Source organism: Talpa occidentalis, unplaced genomic scaffold (genome assembly GCF_014898055.3).
Source record: "Talpa occidentalis isolate TD23 unplaced genomic scaffold, MPIMG_talOcc4v2.1 talOcc4.14, whole genome shotgun sequence".
NCBI classification, from domain to species: Eukaryota; Metazoa; Chordata; class Mammalia; order Eulipotyphla; family Talpidae; genus Talpa; species Talpa occidentalis.
Window position 1 is genome coordinate 63019054 of NW_023601433.1, and position 18490 is coordinate 63037543.

Genomic DNA, 18490 nt, shown 5'->3' on the forward strand with positions numbered 1-18490 from the left:
ACTACCATTTTCCTCCCAGCAGTGCCTGAGAGGCTTTTATAAAGGTCATCTGGTTTGAATTTAATCATATTTAAATTGATAGTTCATTCTGTGGGTGGACATTTCACCAGAAAAAATCCGATCACCAATTCATGTGGTGAGATTTGATGGTTGAACTTAGGACAATAAGCTCTTATTCTGTGGCTGGCCTAGGCTTTTGTAATGAGATGACTATACACTGTATCTTGGTAACACCCAAAAAGATGACCTTTTTTTTTTTTTGCAGACTAGATAATCATATAATTCTTTTTCTACATACCACACCAATTTTATTTTTACTTTTTTTGCATTATTTTCTTAACAGTTGTTTACAAATTGAATTTTTTAGAAATCAAATACATATCCAGTAAACTTTATCTTCCTAATAATTAAACATCACTAGCCAGGGACTCTAGTCATCTAAGTTTTTAATTTCTATTTCTTGGTTCTTTTTGTCAATTGATTTAAAATAATCACATAAGTATTCTGGCCAGGTTTACTGTTTAAAGGAAACCTGCAAGGAATTATTTAAAAAGTTCAGGTTTTAAGATGACATTTGTATTGCATCAGAGCCCTTTTACGAGCAGTGATTGTCACTGCAAATACAAGAGAAACAAGGAGTACTGGGGCCCCAATAATTCTTAAGAAAGTAAAGAAGCCCTGAGATCAAAGCTTTGAAAACGGTTGCCCTGAACACACTTATACAAATGCTTTAAGCTCTGCATACAAAGATGTCCACTCTAGCAAGACTACTTAGCTGATCTCCAGAGGTGTCCTATGTATTGACCCTGCCTGCTCCAACCTCTACTGCCCTGGCTGCGCTGTCATCTTAACATTCTGAATATGCCAAAAAGACACTTCTGGCTCACCGCTCACAAAGGGATGGTGGATGGAAACTGTTACAGTAGCGTCTAACTGGCCCCCTCACTCTTTTCCTTCCTCCAGGTACTTACCAGATTAAATCCCAACTTTTCCACCCAACTCCAATTCAACAAAGAATATCCAGCTGAAATATCACTGAACAACCTTTCCAGGCTTAAAAAAAATTTTTGTAAAAGCCTTATTTTAAATTCACCTAATTGGTAATCAGAAAACCTAAACTGTTCTTTTTTTCCCTCCTTCCTTTGAACAAGAACTTAGTTAAGTGGTTGAAATATGCTATATCAACCAAGGGTAGTTCAGTTCCAATCAGTTTGCAAAATCAAAGGAATATTAAACTTTGGGACAATTTCACCTCAGAAAAGGTCATTCAAGTTGGCCTTTTCAAAACCAAGAAAAGCAACTAATCCTCACAGTAACAGCAGAAAAATATCCTGATTTCCCATAAATAAGTAGTAAAAGTATATTCTTATCCAGCACCAGAAATTCTAAGAAGGAAATCTGGTTCTCTCAGTATAAGCAGAAATGTGGCATAGAAACAAATAAGTCACGGAGGAAGGAGATGGGCACTCTGTGATCTTTCTGGAAAATAAATTCAATTGCACACTATTTTCATACTTCACTGCATTTTCTTATCGCCTTCTCTTTACCTCCACTACAAACGTGTCGATAATGTGCTCCTGGGGGAGGAACCAGTGGGCAACTTCCTCTTCGTCCATCACTGGGGCTAGGTGAAACTGCTTCAGGTAACTGTTAGTTAATTCTCGAACTGCTTTGACATCTCTTGGTTCCATCGGTCTCAAGCCTGATGTCTTCGTGACCTTGTTGGAGTGAGAATAAAACAAATGGGTAAGTTTAACTATAAAAGGAATACAATTTTTGTGCTAAAGTGTGATCGGAGACCAGCACTATGGTCAGAACTCATACCTTCCAATTCAGAATGTGCAGTTTAACAAGAATCCTGGGTGATGTATATATACATTAAACTTGGAGAAGCCCCGGGTCAGAACATAAGCTAGACAGTGAACTGTATCTTCTCATCTGTGTGTGCCAGGGCTTGCGTCAGTATTGCTATGACCCCAAACAAAGTCAAAGGGAACACTCCAAATCGATCTCTGTACTAAGGCCAAGAATTTTAACAGCAGGACTATCTCAGCACACATTCTGGAATATTATGTTTTAAAACTGCCTTGTCTGACATTTTGAAAACAGTGGAGAAACCTATTTTATTCAACAGCCCATGAAATGAATGCAGTTATTTTGTTCTCATAAGCAACAGAAATAAAAGGAAAGAACATCATATTGGTCAGAATGAAAAGGCAGGCATGTCGCTGGCCAAGTGTTTCTAAAGGTTACTGCTAACCACTGGTCCTGGCCTCTCATTCCACTTTTTTCAGTAAAAGGTGATCAGGATAGGCATTTGATTCCATTACTCCAGAGCATCACAATTTTTATTATTAGACCAGAGGAATTAAAAAAAAAAAAATGCTACAGGTCAGGACAGGTCCCCTGTCTTTACAGCGGCTCCAGATGTCACTTAGCTTTCTTTTCTTTTTTTTTTTTTTTAAGATTTATTTATTTATTTATACAAGCACTGGGTACAGTCAGAAGTGTGGGAGGGTGAGAGAATTCACCAGAGCCAGAGCAGGAAACAGAACAGGCAGGCAGATGAAGTACACTGCTGAGGGGAGCAGAGGGCGACAGGAGAGGTCTGGGCGCCATGTGGGGCCCCTGCCTGGGGGCCGGGGATCGAACTGGCGCTGCAGAGGCTGCAGGCAGCTTTGCAACCCAGTGCTCAACCGCTGCGTCATGGGGGAGGCCTGTCACTTAGCTTTCTAAAACTATGCAGATACCAGAGCACTTGAGCCCAGAAGTGAGAAAGCCCAAATATTTCCTTTGTACAAATAAAAAGTTAGAAATACAATTTTTCTTTTCTTGTTTTTTTTTTAAATAATAGATAAATTTTAAGTGATAAACAACTTGTATATAAATATTGCTACCTACCATTTCTGTGCTAAATTATTTCTAAGCATTTTACAATTAGAAAGTATCTGTAAAATTAGATCATTAAAATTCCTGCATGTCCCACACTAGCAGTATGGTAGATGCCCGAGGCAGAAAATAAGTTTTCATCTTGAGTTCTGGCTCTGATTGATGTTAGGAGTTGTGCTGAGTTTTCTAAGGCTCAGTGACAAAGACTACTGATTGATTTTTCATTAGTGAGGGGGAGGAGGTGGGAGATGTGTTCTTTGTATTTACAGATCCAAGAATCCTTCGCTGAGTATTTACTAATGCTATTCATTTACAATTTATGTAATTTATAGCATAATAGTGTATCTGTAGTTTATTCTAAATGGAAAGAATTTAAGCTCTTAACATTTATTTTATTTTTTTAAAAGATTTATTTATTTATGCACGCAAGAACTGGGGTACAGGCCAGAGGTGTGGAGGATGAGAGGATTCACCAGAAACAGAGTGGGGAACAGAACAGGCAGATGGACCGAAAGCACTGCTGAAGGGAGCAGCAGGCGAGTCAGAAGAGGTCTGCTGCGCCATGTGGGTAGCTCCCTGCCTGGGGATCGAACTCGTGATACAGTGGCTGTGGATAGCTTCATAGGTTGCATCTTAACCCCTTGTGCCACCAGGGAGGCCCTCTCTTAACATTTAATAGAGAACTCAAACTTACATTTTATCTGTGAATCTCAAAGTCAAAGAGAAGTCTTCCAGTCCCAGCTTCCAGCCAACCATGGCCTCAATATGTGGTAAGTAAATGACTGAATTCCTTTGTTTTGTACCTCTACCATTTTACCCAATAAGGTAGAGGTTGAGACATGGTCAATGTCAGGTCAGCTTTGAAGAGGGGGCACTTCTATGGCCTGGCATTTATATGCAAAGTAGGTGTGAAACTATACACACACACATACACACGTGTATCATTAAAATTATGTGTGTGTATATATGTATGTATAGTTTCCCTCCAAATCAATTTTAACATTTGGTAGCATTTCTATACTATAATTCATGAGAAGGGAAAGCCTATGTGATTTCCATTGAAATAAATATACATTTCTAAATGTTAGTAGGAAGTCCAAAACTGCCTGGAATGTATACTCCAGTCATTAAAAAAAACTATTTTCTGCTATGAGGATGACCTTGGTAAATCTTAAATAGCCTTTCTCAATATTAGACTGTTTTTTCTTTTGTTACTGTTTCAGTACAAATCAACAACATCAAGCAACTCAATTAATGAAAGCTACAGGACACATGGTATATGTTAAAAGAGAACATTCAGAAATAAAAAGCTTGCCAGCTTCGTTCTAAGCAAAATATTCTTCTGCAGCACAATTCTTATTCATTGAATATTCATATGGCAAAATCACTAAAATCAACATCTTTTGCCCAGCAGACATGCTTAAAGCAGTTCTCAAATATTTTCGTCTAGAATTCTTGGTTTGTTATGTTCTTTAAAATTATTGTGTATTCCCAAAGAGATTTGTTTATGTGGGTTACATCTATTTATATTTACCATACTAGAAATTTTAAAATGGAAGAATATGCAAGTATACATTCCTTATAGCTTCTGGAAAACTTTATACTACACTCATAAGATAATGAAAGTGAAAAATCAAATTTCATCTTTCTATAAAAATAGTGCAGACTTCACAGACCCCTGAAAGAAGCTAGGGTGCTTCCACAGGTCCCTGGACCACACGCTTTGAGAACTGCTATCTTAAAGTCTCTGAAGGTCAGAATTAAGGGTAGTGGAATTCAGATAGAGAAAACTTAGTAAAACAGTCTCCCTGGGCAGACAGGCAGGGAGAAAAATATATAAGCTTGTCAATTTATAAGCACATCAAACAAACTTACAGAAACACTAAAGCAGAAGAGAAAATCAGACTAAATTAGCTATAAAAAATATGAGGTTTTCAGGGGCCTCCCTGGTGGCGCAGGGGTTAAGATGCAACCTATGGAGCTATCTGCAGCCACTGCAGCACGAGTTGGATCCCTGGGCAGGGAGTTACTCACATGGCGCAGCAGACCTCTCCTGCCTCGCCCGCTGCTCCCCTCAGCAGTGTGTTTCAGTCAATCTGCCTGTTCTGTTTCCCACTCTGTCTTTGGCGAATCCTTTCATCCCCCACACCTCTGACCTGTACCCCAGTTCTTGTATGCATAAACAAATAAACCTTTAAAAAAATGAGGTTTTTTCCCCTCTAGAAAACTGGAAGAATATTTTTAACAATGGCTTCTATAGATCTCAAAGCCTACATTTGCCTGTTTCTAACATCAGAAGCACGTACATTCCCAAAAGAAATCTACAGGACATGAAATAATTTTTAAAATGTAAAATCAGCACTCAATCGATAGCTGTTGTCTTCAGGAAGAGTCAGGAAGAACACTAGGGCCTAGATAAAAATGGCAAGTTTTGGCAAAATCAGGAAGACAGTAGAAGTGGCAGTATTTTCTGAAAGCTCAAGAAAAAAAAATTACCATAACTGAGAATAGGCACATTCTGTACTCCATCAGAAATGCTTTCCCACGGCTCAACTACTATGCACTAATTAGACTCTATACATTGTAATCTGTGTAAAATCTGCTTACACCGTGCCTGAGAAAATAAGACCTAGACTTCTATTAACGAATAGAAGCAGTGTTGACCTGTGCCAAGCTATGCGACACGAACTGTTCTAGAGCCAAAACTCCAGAGTAGAGCTGCAGATAATAATTAAAATTATTTATCTGATTCAAAAAGGAACGTCATGCTACCATACACTAAGAAAAAATCATCACTGCTGCTAAATCTAGAACATCTGTGTCTCAGGGTGTCTCAGCAAGCTGACCCTTCTTACACGGTGGAAAGAAAATGCAAGGTTAGTCTTTTTTATCTACTTCAAAATCCTTCACCTTGGAGCGTACTGACAGCAAGAAAATTACAGCTTTGGAAATGTTCAACAAAAACTAAAACAAACCGACATTTAAAGGGTATATATATGTCACTACTGGGAAAATGTCAGTATGTTAGCTAACAGAAGCTAAAGGTATGGGCTCCGGGATGGTTCTGTCCTAAATGGAAGACTCCAGGCAAATCAGATGTCCTCTTCTGTGAAACAGAAGCAACCTGCCCTCCCAGGGAGCAGGAATCATACCTGAAGCTATGGATGTGCTTGTCTAGCAGAACGCTAACTCGCTCAACGTTAACTCTGATAGTCAGAAGTCTGTGAAGACCTGAAGCAGTAACAGTAGTGACGAATCAGAAAATGAGGTCAATCTATTCGGTAAAAGTTACATTCAACAAGGTTCTTTTTATGCTTCCTGGTACAAAATGTTCTTAAATGAGGCAACCGCTCGCCATGAGCGAGAAGTGCCCATGTGAGCTTTGGTGAGAGGCGGCGGCCTGGCAAGCGCTGCCTTGTCCGGCTTCTAAGGACACACCTTCTAAATCTCTGACAGGGGACTTTCATTTTTCCTACAGTCACTCTTTTTAATTTCATTTTGATTTACTCTTCATCTTTCTTTCCCTGTGAGTCATCTTTGAGCCTCTTCCTGTCTTAGCCTGCGTTCTAATCACTGTCAAGCGAGACATCAATCAGTAGTGCTGTGCTGTACCCACAGGGGCTGTGTTAATTGTGGTGGCAGAAGCAAAGGATCGAACAGGCCTGCCCAGGTCCTCCACTTTTGAATGCCAGTCTCTTGTCCACATGTCAGCCTGCATAAGATTGTTTATTTTCTCAGGAAGAAAAAAAAAGGCATTAAGAAGGGAGGAGGGAGCAGGATCAAAACAAGGGGGGGTTGGAAATTGTATGGGGACTATAACCAAGATGAAAATGCATACATTGTGCAAAAATGAAAAATGATGTAAAAAATATATAAAACTAAAAAAATAATAAAAACATTAAAAAGAGGTTTGAGCAGAAAAAAAAAAGTCCCAACTTCAAAAGGTTGTTGTGAATCTATTTTGAATGATAATTATGAAAGCTCTGTAACATCCCAATTTAGTGGGGTCAGGGAGAGGCAGTCATCACAACAACATGGCTGGAACTTTGTTATCTATGAGTTCATTGGTTCTTGTATGAAAATAGAAAGGATAAAGTCTAGGAAAAACAACTTTCAGCACTTTAACCTGTAATCATTGAGTAAACCAATGAGAGGCACTAAAACTACTTATTCTTCATTCCATTTTAGGCAACCTACATATAACAGGTAGTTTCCTTATACACAATTTAGAGATCTTTAGGATCAAAAAAACTGAAATTTGGGGCCATCAAAGTACTGGGTTGTTGGGAAAGTCATGACATATTAAAACAGAAAAAAATGCATCATGACTTTTCCAATAACAATAAAATAACATTGGCCGCTAGTGAAAAAAGTAGGCACCATTCAAGTTATTTAAACTCACATATAACAAAGTATTTTGCAATTAGCAAGGAGGACCCTGACAGTCCATAGTGCGTGCAAAGGGGGTGTTTCATCTTAGCCTAAAACAGACCCCCTTTTCTCTTTGCCATTTGTGCCTCTGTTCCTTTGAGATGCCCTGATGTTGGCCACTATAAGAAATTGTTTCTAGCTTTAAAAAAATGCTCATCAGAAAATTTTAATTATCATGATGACAAGTGTGACTTCCCTAACATCCTCCTATTTCTCCATTTTAGTCACAGGTTACCTTCACCTCTGTGGGCCCACCTGAGGTCTTGCTCCATCTTCCTCAAGTCACGCAGACCCTTCTTCATCTTGTTGCCTAGAGTCTATATTTTCATCTGCTTTGAGCTACCCTCCTTCTCTCTCCTCGGTCTCACAAAGGGGCAGTGAGTTCAATAGTTCTATTCCCCCAGAGTCTCCAGCAACAGCTAAGACAGAACATGCCTTCTGAAGCTTCTGCCAGCTTGTGAAGCCCAAGAAAGATGATCCTGACATTTCTAATATCTGGTTTCCTTCACCCCACTAATCTCCTTGTTAAATTCAGGCTATGTTCAGAAATTAGTTGATTATTGTCTGTCATCAGGAAAAAGACATCCAATTAGCCACCGATTACAGGTAATAAACATACAACTGCGTGAAGAGGCAAAAGGGACAGGGAAGTGAACCCAGAAAGGCCTACAAGTGGGGTCCCCATCACATTCCAGAGGAACATGTCTACAATCAACAAAAATCCCTCTATCACTTAAAATATTGGGGGGGGGGTGCGGATCTCCACCAGGAATGGACGACTTCAAACTCACATGGCCATGGGCACACTTGAGTTCCTTTTGGACAGTTGGAAAGAGGGGCTCAACTCCTTGCTACCTGTCAGTTGGAGACTGTCTTTAGGTAGACTTTATAAGACCCCAGAAGAAACCAAAACCAAAGATCCCCTCTGTGGTGGACAGGTAAGATAGGTCAGCCAATGGCTACCGCCAGGTGTTCACGGCCTTGGGAGCCTCTCCTCTTGCGTGTGAGTGGATCTGTGACTTGTTTCTAACCAATGAAATATGGCAATGGTGACCAGATCTCACTTTGTGAATTGATTACAAAAAGGTTTTTAATTCCATCTTACAAGCAGATTTGCAGTAGAATTTGCCGTCACTGGCTTTGATCAAACCAGCTGCGATGTTGTAAGCTGCCCCATGGAGAATCCCCAAGGCCAAGTCTAAAGGCAGCCTCTAGCCTCCAAGGAGCCGAGCCCCTATGTCCAAGTGTCCACAAGGTACTCAAGTCTGCCCACAGCATATGAATTGGGAAGAGGGTACATCTCTAGTTGAGTTTCCAGATAAGACCCAGCTGTGGCAGATACCTTGACAGCAACTTCATGGGAGACCTGGAAGCAGAGGCCTCAGTTAAGCCGTGCTTTGATGCCGTCCCACAGCATATGTGCTATTTTCAACAGCTGTGTTTATGCTAACAAAAAACTTTTACATCATCCAAGCTCAAAATAAATCCAAGGCTGGGAAGCACATGTAACCTTTCCCATATTAAAAGACAATTTTTCATATTGGAAATTTACTAGTTAAAAACATATGATAGGGCTTCCCCAGTGGCGCAGCGGTTGAGCGCTGGGTTGCAAAGCTGCCCGCAGCCTCTGCAGCGCCAGTTCGATCCCCGGCTGCTCCCTGGCCACCAGAGGAGGGTCCCACATGGCGCGACAGACCTCTCCTGCCGCCCGCTGCTCCCCTCAGCAGTGTACTTCGGTCCTTCTGCCTGCTCTGCTCCCAGCTCTGGCTCTGGTGAATTCTCTCACCCTCCCGCGCTTCTGACACTACCCAGTGCTCGTATAAATAAATAAATAAATCTTTAAAAAAAAATGATAATTTAATGAGACATTATTTCCTCCCCCAGATCTTTTCTATAAAGATTTCCCCCTTACTTCCACTACTTAAGCTGTCATCAGAAGGCTGACTTTTCTTCTCTCTTCCTTAATAGAACACATACTCAAAATTTCAAAACTTTAAAGTCTTGGGTTCAAGCTCACCCCATCACAAACTAAGTTATCTTAAAAAGCTTTAAAAAAAAATTGGTATTTCCAAATGAGCATCCCAAATTTTCTTACCCCGGAGTCCCATGTAGTCTTATGTAATCCTTCTAGCTACAAATTCACTTCCTCAGACATGAATCAGTTTTTTAAGACTCCTGCAAAAAAATTCTTTTCTACATTAAAAATTTCAGTTGTTATATCTTCAAAAAACTGCAAATCATTCTTACTTACATCTGGAAGTCTGTATAGTTTCATTGTTCTCTGTAAAGTCATATTTCTACTCAAGTGAGAAAATTTCACTTCTACCAATTTTCTGGGATTTAGTGATCGATGCCAATATCTGGAATACAATAAAGATTTAAAGATATGATTGGTTTCTAATTCTACAAGCTTTTACTTCTGGTATCAGTGTACATTAAATGTCATAGAAGCACTCAATGAACACCTACATTGTCCTAGTACAGTGCTGGATGGTCAGCCTCTTTCTAAGCAATTATTTTATCAGTCATTTTGTACCTCTGACATACATCCTGCATTCTGAGTTATGTTCCTTTGTAGTTTGGGACTTTTTATCTCTATCTACAAAGAGGAGTCTTAAAAACAAAAAAGAAATATTCATAGTGCCCAGTTTCCAATTTCCATCAATAACTCCATAGATTGCAAAACAAAAAGTATAAAAACATGAAATCATCCTCCCTAAATGTGGAGGCTTCATGTTTATATAATACACACAAAAGAAAACAACTGAGAAAGAAACTTAAATTTCTTAAGTGGTTCCAGATGAAGTATCAGGATGAATGATTTTTTATATTAAAATATGCCTATGAAGTCATATATCCTATTTATGAATAACTCAGTAGGCAAGAGTAATTTTACAGTTTTACCTTTTACACTATGTTTACCAGAAGTTTCATCTTGCGTTAATAAAAATGGAGGGAAATAAACATTCTGATGCTTTAAAAATAGGTCATTCAAGTGACAATGTGATAAAAAATTTTCTCACTGGATTAACCACTGAAAGCTTGGTGAGAGCAGATGAAGACATCCTAACAGAGTGTCCACCTTCTCATTCTTAGCAAACAATTTTTCAATTGCTGTATATTGAACTTTCGGAACAGTTCCTGAGGTCTAAAAGTAAGCGTTTGGAGAGAAAAGAAAATAGCAGCATTGCCTGATGTTTCAAGCACACAGAGCCTTGGGTTTTTCCAAAGGAGAGATAGCACTTGTCTTTCAAAATGAAGAGAAAAAGAAACATAGAGCCAGCATTATTAGCAGGAAAATGTTAAAAACTTTTATCACCAAGTAGTGTATGACATGCTGGAAAGAATACTGGCTCAGTAGTTCTTGGTTCTAGTCTCCATCTCTGCTACAGAATCAGGGGTAAGACAAAATCCCTCTGAGTTTCACAGGAGGGTAGCCGGCAGTGCGGTTCAACACATTTAATCCAGGTAAAATGTGGTACTATTACCTGCATGTGGCCACTGGCTTAGGAAGGACCACTCCAGCAGTATAAACAGCTTGAAAAATCCCTTCCAGGTTCACCCTTCTGGTTATTTCTCGAATTAACACTGGGGCCACCCGTTTTGATCTCAATTTCTTATGAACACAAAGGAAGTTGATTTCAACCATCTTCTTCACACTAAAAAAGGGGTCAAAAATTAGAGTAAATATGAGATGAGAACATTTCAAAAATTAAGACAACACTCACAAAATCTCAAAGACTAATAAAGTGAAAGACCCCCTTTAACACAGTACTTAAGGAAAACATACTATTATTGAGACATTTCACAAATTCAGATCGATACACTCTTCCCTATAATCCCCTGCCAAAATGATTATAATACTAGGCCATAAAGACACAGCCCTTTGGTTCTAAATAAATTTAAGGATTTTTGTTTTTATTAAGTTTTCAATTGAGAAACTGGATCAGAGGTGCCTCAAAGTTTCTGTATCCATTTTTACCTAGAATATATACAATTAAGGCATTAATTAGGAGTCCCAGATGCAAAATCTGGTAAGATACAATTCTGAGGATCCCTGAAGGTTCCCCCGGACCAGAGCTGATGCTTTTCTGAGCTATATTCAGCCTCTAGAACTTCACAGCCCATTTCCAGCTCTCCTTCCAGAGATGCATGCATTTAATTTGGTAAACAATATGCCCTGAGCTCAAACGTTTTCAGCAGAAAGTAAGCTAACCCAATATAGTGAAATGTTAATAGACCTATTATGCATTAAATCTTTCACTTCCATAGATTGATCTTTAACTTTCTGAGCTGGAGGCCCAGAGCAAAAATGCAACGTATTTATCATAGATACAAACACTTTTACCCCTAAAATTTTTTTATCCTTTCTGAAATAAAGCTAAAATACCTATTTATGAATTTGTTTATTCTGGCACATACATATACATAGGTGTGTGTGTGTACATGCATGAGATTGAGAGACAAAGAGAAAAGTAGATGGATAGAAACAGAGAAAAAGTGAGAGATGGTCTTTTGTTGTTTTTCACCATCCAAGATTTTAAAAAATGAATAATTTTTTTTTTTTGAGGAGTTGTAGGTTCAAAGCCAACGTGGTCAAAAAGCAGAGTCCCATTTAACCCTCACCCTGCCTCTGCCCCACACAACCTCTACCACTATCAACAGTCTGCATTTAGTCATTTTTAAAGGCTATTATAATTACAATTCTTGGAAAAACAACACATTAAATGCAAAATGGACAAGCTTTAATGCGTACCTGTCATAAATCCGAATGTTTGCTGGGATGGCACTTATGAACCCTACTAGTTTTTTGTTTGAAGACACTCTGACCCCACAGTGCCACTGAAGAAGCCAGCCAGGGGGACGCAGAGCCCTGAAGATAATGCAGGCAGAGAGAGCAGGTGCCAATTAGTGCCCAAGAAAACAGGAACGCACACAAGGTGAACTTGGAGCCCCCACCCACGGCAGGCCTGACTATGGGGGCTTACCACAACAGGAACTCAGGTGAATAATCAAAGCGGAACATGTTGTCATCATCTTCTACGTAATTCTCATTCAACAAGGTGTATAACTCCTTGAGCTACAAAAAAAAACAAGTGTCCTATCTATGGTGCTCAGAACCAACTCGAGCAATTTTTGTAAATGCAGATGTTGAATTTAAGAGATTGACTCACCACTTCAGCATTGCCCAAATCTAAAGTGTCCCACATAAAACCCTGTGGCAAGGAGTATGGCTCTTGACGCACATTGTCTTTATCTGCTTCAATCGCACCATGGGATGTTATTACTTCATCTAGAGAGAAAAATACAAAAAGATTGAATATTCAATTATAAAGTCTTCTACCATCTAAATTGGTCAGCTATGTGAAAGAGAATCACATTTAGGACCCTCAGGCTTAATATGTTTAAAATATGTAACTATTTCAGTTACCTAAGGAATAAAACAGGGTAGCTTAGCAGTGGTGGAGAATCACTACTATTTCATCAGGAAAGAAAAGAACCTGTTTGTCACCCGATGACAAAGTGGACATCATGAAGTGATCGTGATTTCTCAGTTTCAACTACTAGGTTACACATTAATCATACAGACAGCACCACTGTATACAATTCAGATTTAACAGCACAGTCTTAAAGTGGCTGTCTTTTTACACTGCAACACTATAAACTGAGGATGGAAGACTGCGGTGACCTCTGACCCCTCCCAAAATCTAAAGTTAACTTCAGAAGTGTTTACTCCTCTCCATCTGCACTGCTGGCAGTGCCCCTCAAGTCATCACAGCCTTGAGCAATTTTTCTTATTTCTTCTCCACAGCTTCTCAGCGCTGTTGTAAATCTGAGGCTTTTGACATGACCGCTACCTGCCTGACCATCCTCGCACACCCAGCCCACCCTGGTCCCCAGAGTTCAATCACATGGATCGCCCTCTGCAGGGGGGCTTCCCTCTTCTGTTGAGGCCCTTCCCTGCCCTTGCCATGGCAGGTCCCTGAGTTCTGTCAGCTATAAATGTGTGCACTGCTTCCTCCTACATCTTTCCTGACCAAAGTTTTTTCCTGCCTGGGCTCTGTCCTCTCTCCACACCCCGCACCCCCCCGCCCCCATTTATCATCTGACTTTTCCACTACTGTTTTGCTGTATGTACCTGGCGCCTGGTATTTAATCTGAATGAATGACCCCCATAGGTTCTTACCATCACAGACCAGGTGGAAGTCACAAGGTGTGTTTATTTCTCTAATCCCTGACTTTGTTATTTGCCTCTTATCTCCACTACCAGCTCATCTTCATATGATAGCTTAGGGTTCCTCAAGTCAGTCCAAGTGGCCAGAGTCCTAGCAACTGCTTCACATAGTGCCTTTCCCCACACACCTGGCCACTGCCTTAACTGAGGTGCCTACCAAGTATTCTAGGAATGGTGAATCCTGAAGAATTCAGGGCTAAGGCCAATATGTAGTGAGCACTTAGGCTATCTCCCCAAAGCAGGGCACTGGGGTCAGGTGCACTGGAAGCACCTTCTCCTCCAGGGGCAGTGACCTAAGACCCCCAGAAGCTTGCTAAGGAGTATTCAGAAAACCCATACACTTAGATCCACAGAGTTGTACCTCTTTAGAGCTGATGGCCACTCAACTAATGTTATGTAAAGTTCTATAAATTTATTTTAGTGTCTCCCTCCACTAGCAAATACATTTCTAAAGCCTAAAAGAAAAAAGACCAGATAACTTCTTTCTTCCTTCATTCTTGGAAGCTCAGGCTTCTTAAACTACTTGGGGTGGCCATGGGTTGGAGAGAGTGGTAGCTTTAATGACGTTTGAAAGGCATTATGGGAAGGCACAAAGATTGACTGTTGCTGATTTATATTTCTTAAAGTTATTTGTACATAGCTGGCTATTAAGAGTTTTAGCTGGCAAATGATCCTTTATATACTATATTGATTCTGGAACCTAAACAATCACGAAAGAAAAACATGGAAATAATATAAACATAAAACACAGTAACAGGTTTAGATTGTAATATATTTTTAAACACTTTGTGGTATCTAGAACATTTTTTCCCATAACATGAAGGAAAAACCATATATGATATTTGTAGACACTTAAGTGATAAAAGTCTAAGTAAAATAGAACAGGTAAATCACTGAAGAAAGAGGTCTAGTTATCAAAATTCTTACATTATGCCAAGTCCTGACAACAAAGGCTTTCCCAGTATGTTCCAACTCCCTATTACACTGGAACATTCCTGCACTGGTAATAATTAACACCATTGTGAGTGTCAGAATCTACTGTTGCACAAAATATTTTCCATTTCAGTAAGATTTTAACAGGGCAAATGCTATGTCTTTCAGAATAACTGAGATGTGAAAATGCTAAAAATGTATAAATAGAAAAAACTCCATAAAGTACAGCACCAAAAAGTAGGGGCTAGGGGACATGTTCTTTTTTTATATCAATGATATTTTTAATATACTAATATTAAAATAGGAAAACAGGATTTTAAAAATAGGGATAGGAATTAGTCTAAAAAAAAATCACTGAAAGCCAACATTATCGCCTAATATTTATATTTTAAGAAGAAAAATACTACTTTTCTGTTAATTTGTAATCTGTGGTATGAAATAACTTACATAAGTGAAGTAGTCCCTTTGGGGCTTTTTGTTTGCTGTTAATCTAGCTTTGGTTTTCTGGAAGGGGAATGGGTGAGCAGAAAAGCTTACTTAGTTTGGGTACCGGCTGTGTATCCCAAAACTGGTATCTGTGTTTGGCAGCCTCATCAATGTTCCTGGCGGGGCCCTGGCATGCGGATAACAGCTCCATTGCTCTCTGGATATCCTGCAACTTCTGCATTGGAAAGGTGGGATTCTATAACAGCAAAGACACAGAGACACAAAAGATGAGGAAGTCGCCACTGCTTCAACACCTGGAGCAGGTACAAGTGTATCTGCCTAGGAGACTACAACATGGAAAAAATTAACCACCCTCCTGTAAGCTGGCCAGCACCTTGGACTTGGATATGCTCATGTATATATAAATGTATATATATAAAGATAACAACTATTCTACAGTTTGAATGGGGGCACTGACAGTTTGGGAAATTTAAAGTAAATCCAAATACCCTTGGCTTTATTTTCCCACCCATCTGCAAACAGCCCTCACCTGATCACTGTCTGGGTGAAAAGGCAACCCCCAGTAACATGCAAAGCGCGCATTCTATCACACAGCAGCCAGCGAGCCACCAGCCGTGGTGTCACTATCAGGGGGAAGCTCTGCAGTAGCAATGGGAAGGTGAAGGGGGGAATTGGGGGGGGGGGAGCAAAAGAAATAACCTCCAGAATGGAAACTAGGTAGATAAGGGAAATTTTAGTTCCTAAACAACAACACACACACAAAGAAAGAAAGCTGTGCTTAGTGCTGAACTGGGAAGGAAGTTAGTCAAGAAAGGAAACCTGAAAAGAGGCCTCACCTTGCCCCCCAGCTCAGGCTCCTCCAGAGACAAGCCTTCCAAGGACAGGGGTGAGCAGGCCCCATCAATCAGGTCCTTGGTAACCAGAGCCTGTTCTCCTCAAAACATATTGGAAACTAACTTCCTTTTTATGTAAAACATAGTTTCAGTCTATAAAATTAACAACAGCTTTAAATTCTGAAGTTTTCCCCTCAAAACCAACATTTTTGTCATCAATAAAGATTCCTCAGCTTAAAAAAAAATTCCTCCAGCAGCAAAATAATACACTGAACACGAGACTATACTTGAAATGGGAGAGGAATATGTATGTCTGAATATGGAAATCAGTGTGTCTTCTCAATATGTGAAATAATCAATTCGTTTCATAATTTTTTTTAAGATTTATTTATTCATGCATACAAGAACAGGGGCACAGGCCAGATGTGTGGGAGGGTGAGAGGATTCACCAGAGATAGAGAGGGGAGCAGAACAGGCAGACTGACTGAAATACACTGCTGAGGGGAGCAGCAGGAGAGACAGGCGAGGTCTGCCACGCCATGTGGGTATCTCCCTGGCCAGCAGGGATCGAATCCACACTGCAGAGGCTGCAGAGAGTTTTACAGCTCTGTGCTCAACCGCCTGCACCACCATGGAAGCCCTCATTTCATAATTTTGATGCCACATAGAGCATGTGCCTCACTGTAGTATAGAGTTGGCTAGGAGGAATTTCAGAGCCCTTGGGTTTCCTGTAAGTCAACACACCAGGGACCCTCGATGATTTATAAACAGCAGCTCTGGACTTCAGTTCAACTTTAAATCTGAAGTCTGTGGTCTGGAGCAGATTCTTGAACCTGGAAGCTTGCCCATTTGACCCAGTACAAAACAGAGTTTGTTGGTAGTTTGTTTATTGGCTTGTCTTTTGATTTTTATAAAGATTAGAAGAAGCACAAAGCAATGACTGCAGCTTCTACAATATAATGAGTTTGACAGCTTCCCCCTTGATCAAGAAAACAGGATTTATTTCATAGAGAATGTCCTGTGATTCTTTACTCACTAGATTTCCTTAGGGTTCTTGCCACTAACATGATTCAAGGAAATCAAGTGCTGGACTCTAAGGGACGCAGGTTGAAGTCTCACTGTCTCCATGGACGAGTCTAGCAGTCCTGACTACACAGTACTGCCGCCATGGGAACTGCTTAGCTTATATTTGAATTAAGGTCTAAATCTTAAGGGTCAAATCTCACTTATACATATTAACTCAACAAGCTACTTTTGCTGTTATCGCACAGTACTTTTTTTTAGATTTCTCTTGTTCGATCTCCACTAAAAAAGTAACTGATTTTAGTAAAATGAAATTTATGACCATCTCAATATCCAACAACACACTCTATTAGGAAACCTACATCTTAAATGGGATTTGCTCAGCATATTTCAACAATAAGGCTTGAACGTGTCTCTATTTGTCTTTAAAAAGGCAAAAGAGAACCCAGCCTCACAAAAATACACCTACAGCATCTGCACTGAATTTGTCATGGTAATTCTCCTTTTCTGACCCTTGAGTTAGATCCTCTAATACTATTATACCAAACACAGACTGTTTTGCAACAAACATGAATCAGCATCTTTGCTCCAAAGGAGCCAATGATTCCAATTCCAAGAAGTGGACTTAGTGTGGTTTCTACCCCACTGAGCTAGCCTCACTAGGCTGGCCAGCATTCATGAACGACCATTCATGAAATATTTATATCCCAATGCTCGCTATTTAAACGCTTTCTTAAAGTAAATTTAAGTAAGCACAAGGTTGGAGTTCATGGTGACAAGTCACAAGGAAAACTCAGTTATGATAAATCCTTAAACCTATCCATTCACCTTCCGAAGTGACACCAGCTGAGGAGAAATGAATTAGTGTTAGGCAAGGTGAGAATGTATATCAACCCTGCATTAGTTTCCCACTTCTATATTCCTATAACAGTCCCCCACATTTGCTTAATGGGGAATATTAACAATTGTACTCTCTACCCATTATTTTCCAATGTTAATAGCCTGGAAAAAAAAAAAAAAAGTCCACGTCCTCTACCACTAAGAAGTCTACAAGAATCCAGACAAATGTTTTATTTTGGTTCTTGAGTCTATGCCAGAATATTCTCTAAACACAGTTCACTATAATTTATGATGTTATCTAGAGCTGGAATCAGCTTAAGGGAAAGATGCTTTAGTTTTAAAAAATACAATGGAGAAAAGCCCACATTAAAACAATTTTGACCCGCTCTTAATTTAGAAAGAAAAGAGCTTCTCTACCACATAATGCTAATTGTGTCTCCCGCCCTGGTTGTTCCTACAGTCTTCTAAGTGACCAGAGGCAGGGGAAGGACTCAAGGTCATGAAGGGTGTAGAGATGGGGTGAAGCTGATGGTGATGACAGAAGCACAGGAAATGGCCACAACTGCATATAAGTAACACCGCATTTATCTGATGGAGCAACATTAAAAAATGGAAAATTATCTTGCAAGCTGATGGGGCACCTTATATGCGTTACCTTAGAAATTACATCTGGTGGATAAAATATTACCTGAGAACCAAGCTGAAAAGCTAGGGAGGAAAGCTCCCTTTTCTTCTCACCCCACAAAGGTAGTTGGGGGGAAAATTGGGGCAAGTAATTTTCCTTCTCAGTGATTCCTGGTCCTTACATGTTAAATAGGTAACACCACCACCACTACCTACAAGACTTAATTCATGACAG

The 18490-nt window shown here is 39.8% G+C and overlaps 1 protein-coding gene across 3 annotated transcripts in view; it reads right to left on the bottom strand.

Moving 5' to 3' along the window:
- NMT2 (N-myristoyltransferase 2) overlaps positions 1-18490 on the bottom strand; it is a 69240-nt gene that overhangs the window by 12384 nt on the left and 38366 nt on the right. For all 3 annotated transcript variants that reach the window (XM_054695104.1, XM_037510656.2, XM_037510657.2), the window contains 7 exons: positions 15026-15170; positions 12495-12613; positions 12309-12400; positions 12077-12193; positions 10809-10979; positions 9572-9680; positions 1548-1718 (listed from right to left, as the gene is read on the bottom strand). In XM_054695104.1, the coding sequence (XP_054551079.1) occupies positions 1548-1718; positions 9572-9680; positions 10809-10979; positions 12077-12193; positions 12309-12400; positions 12495-12613; positions 15026-15170 (924 nt within the window). The remainder of the gene's footprint in view (positions 1-1547; positions 1719-9571; positions 9681-10808; positions 10980-12076; positions 12194-12308; positions 12401-12494; positions 12614-15025; positions 15171-18490) is intronic.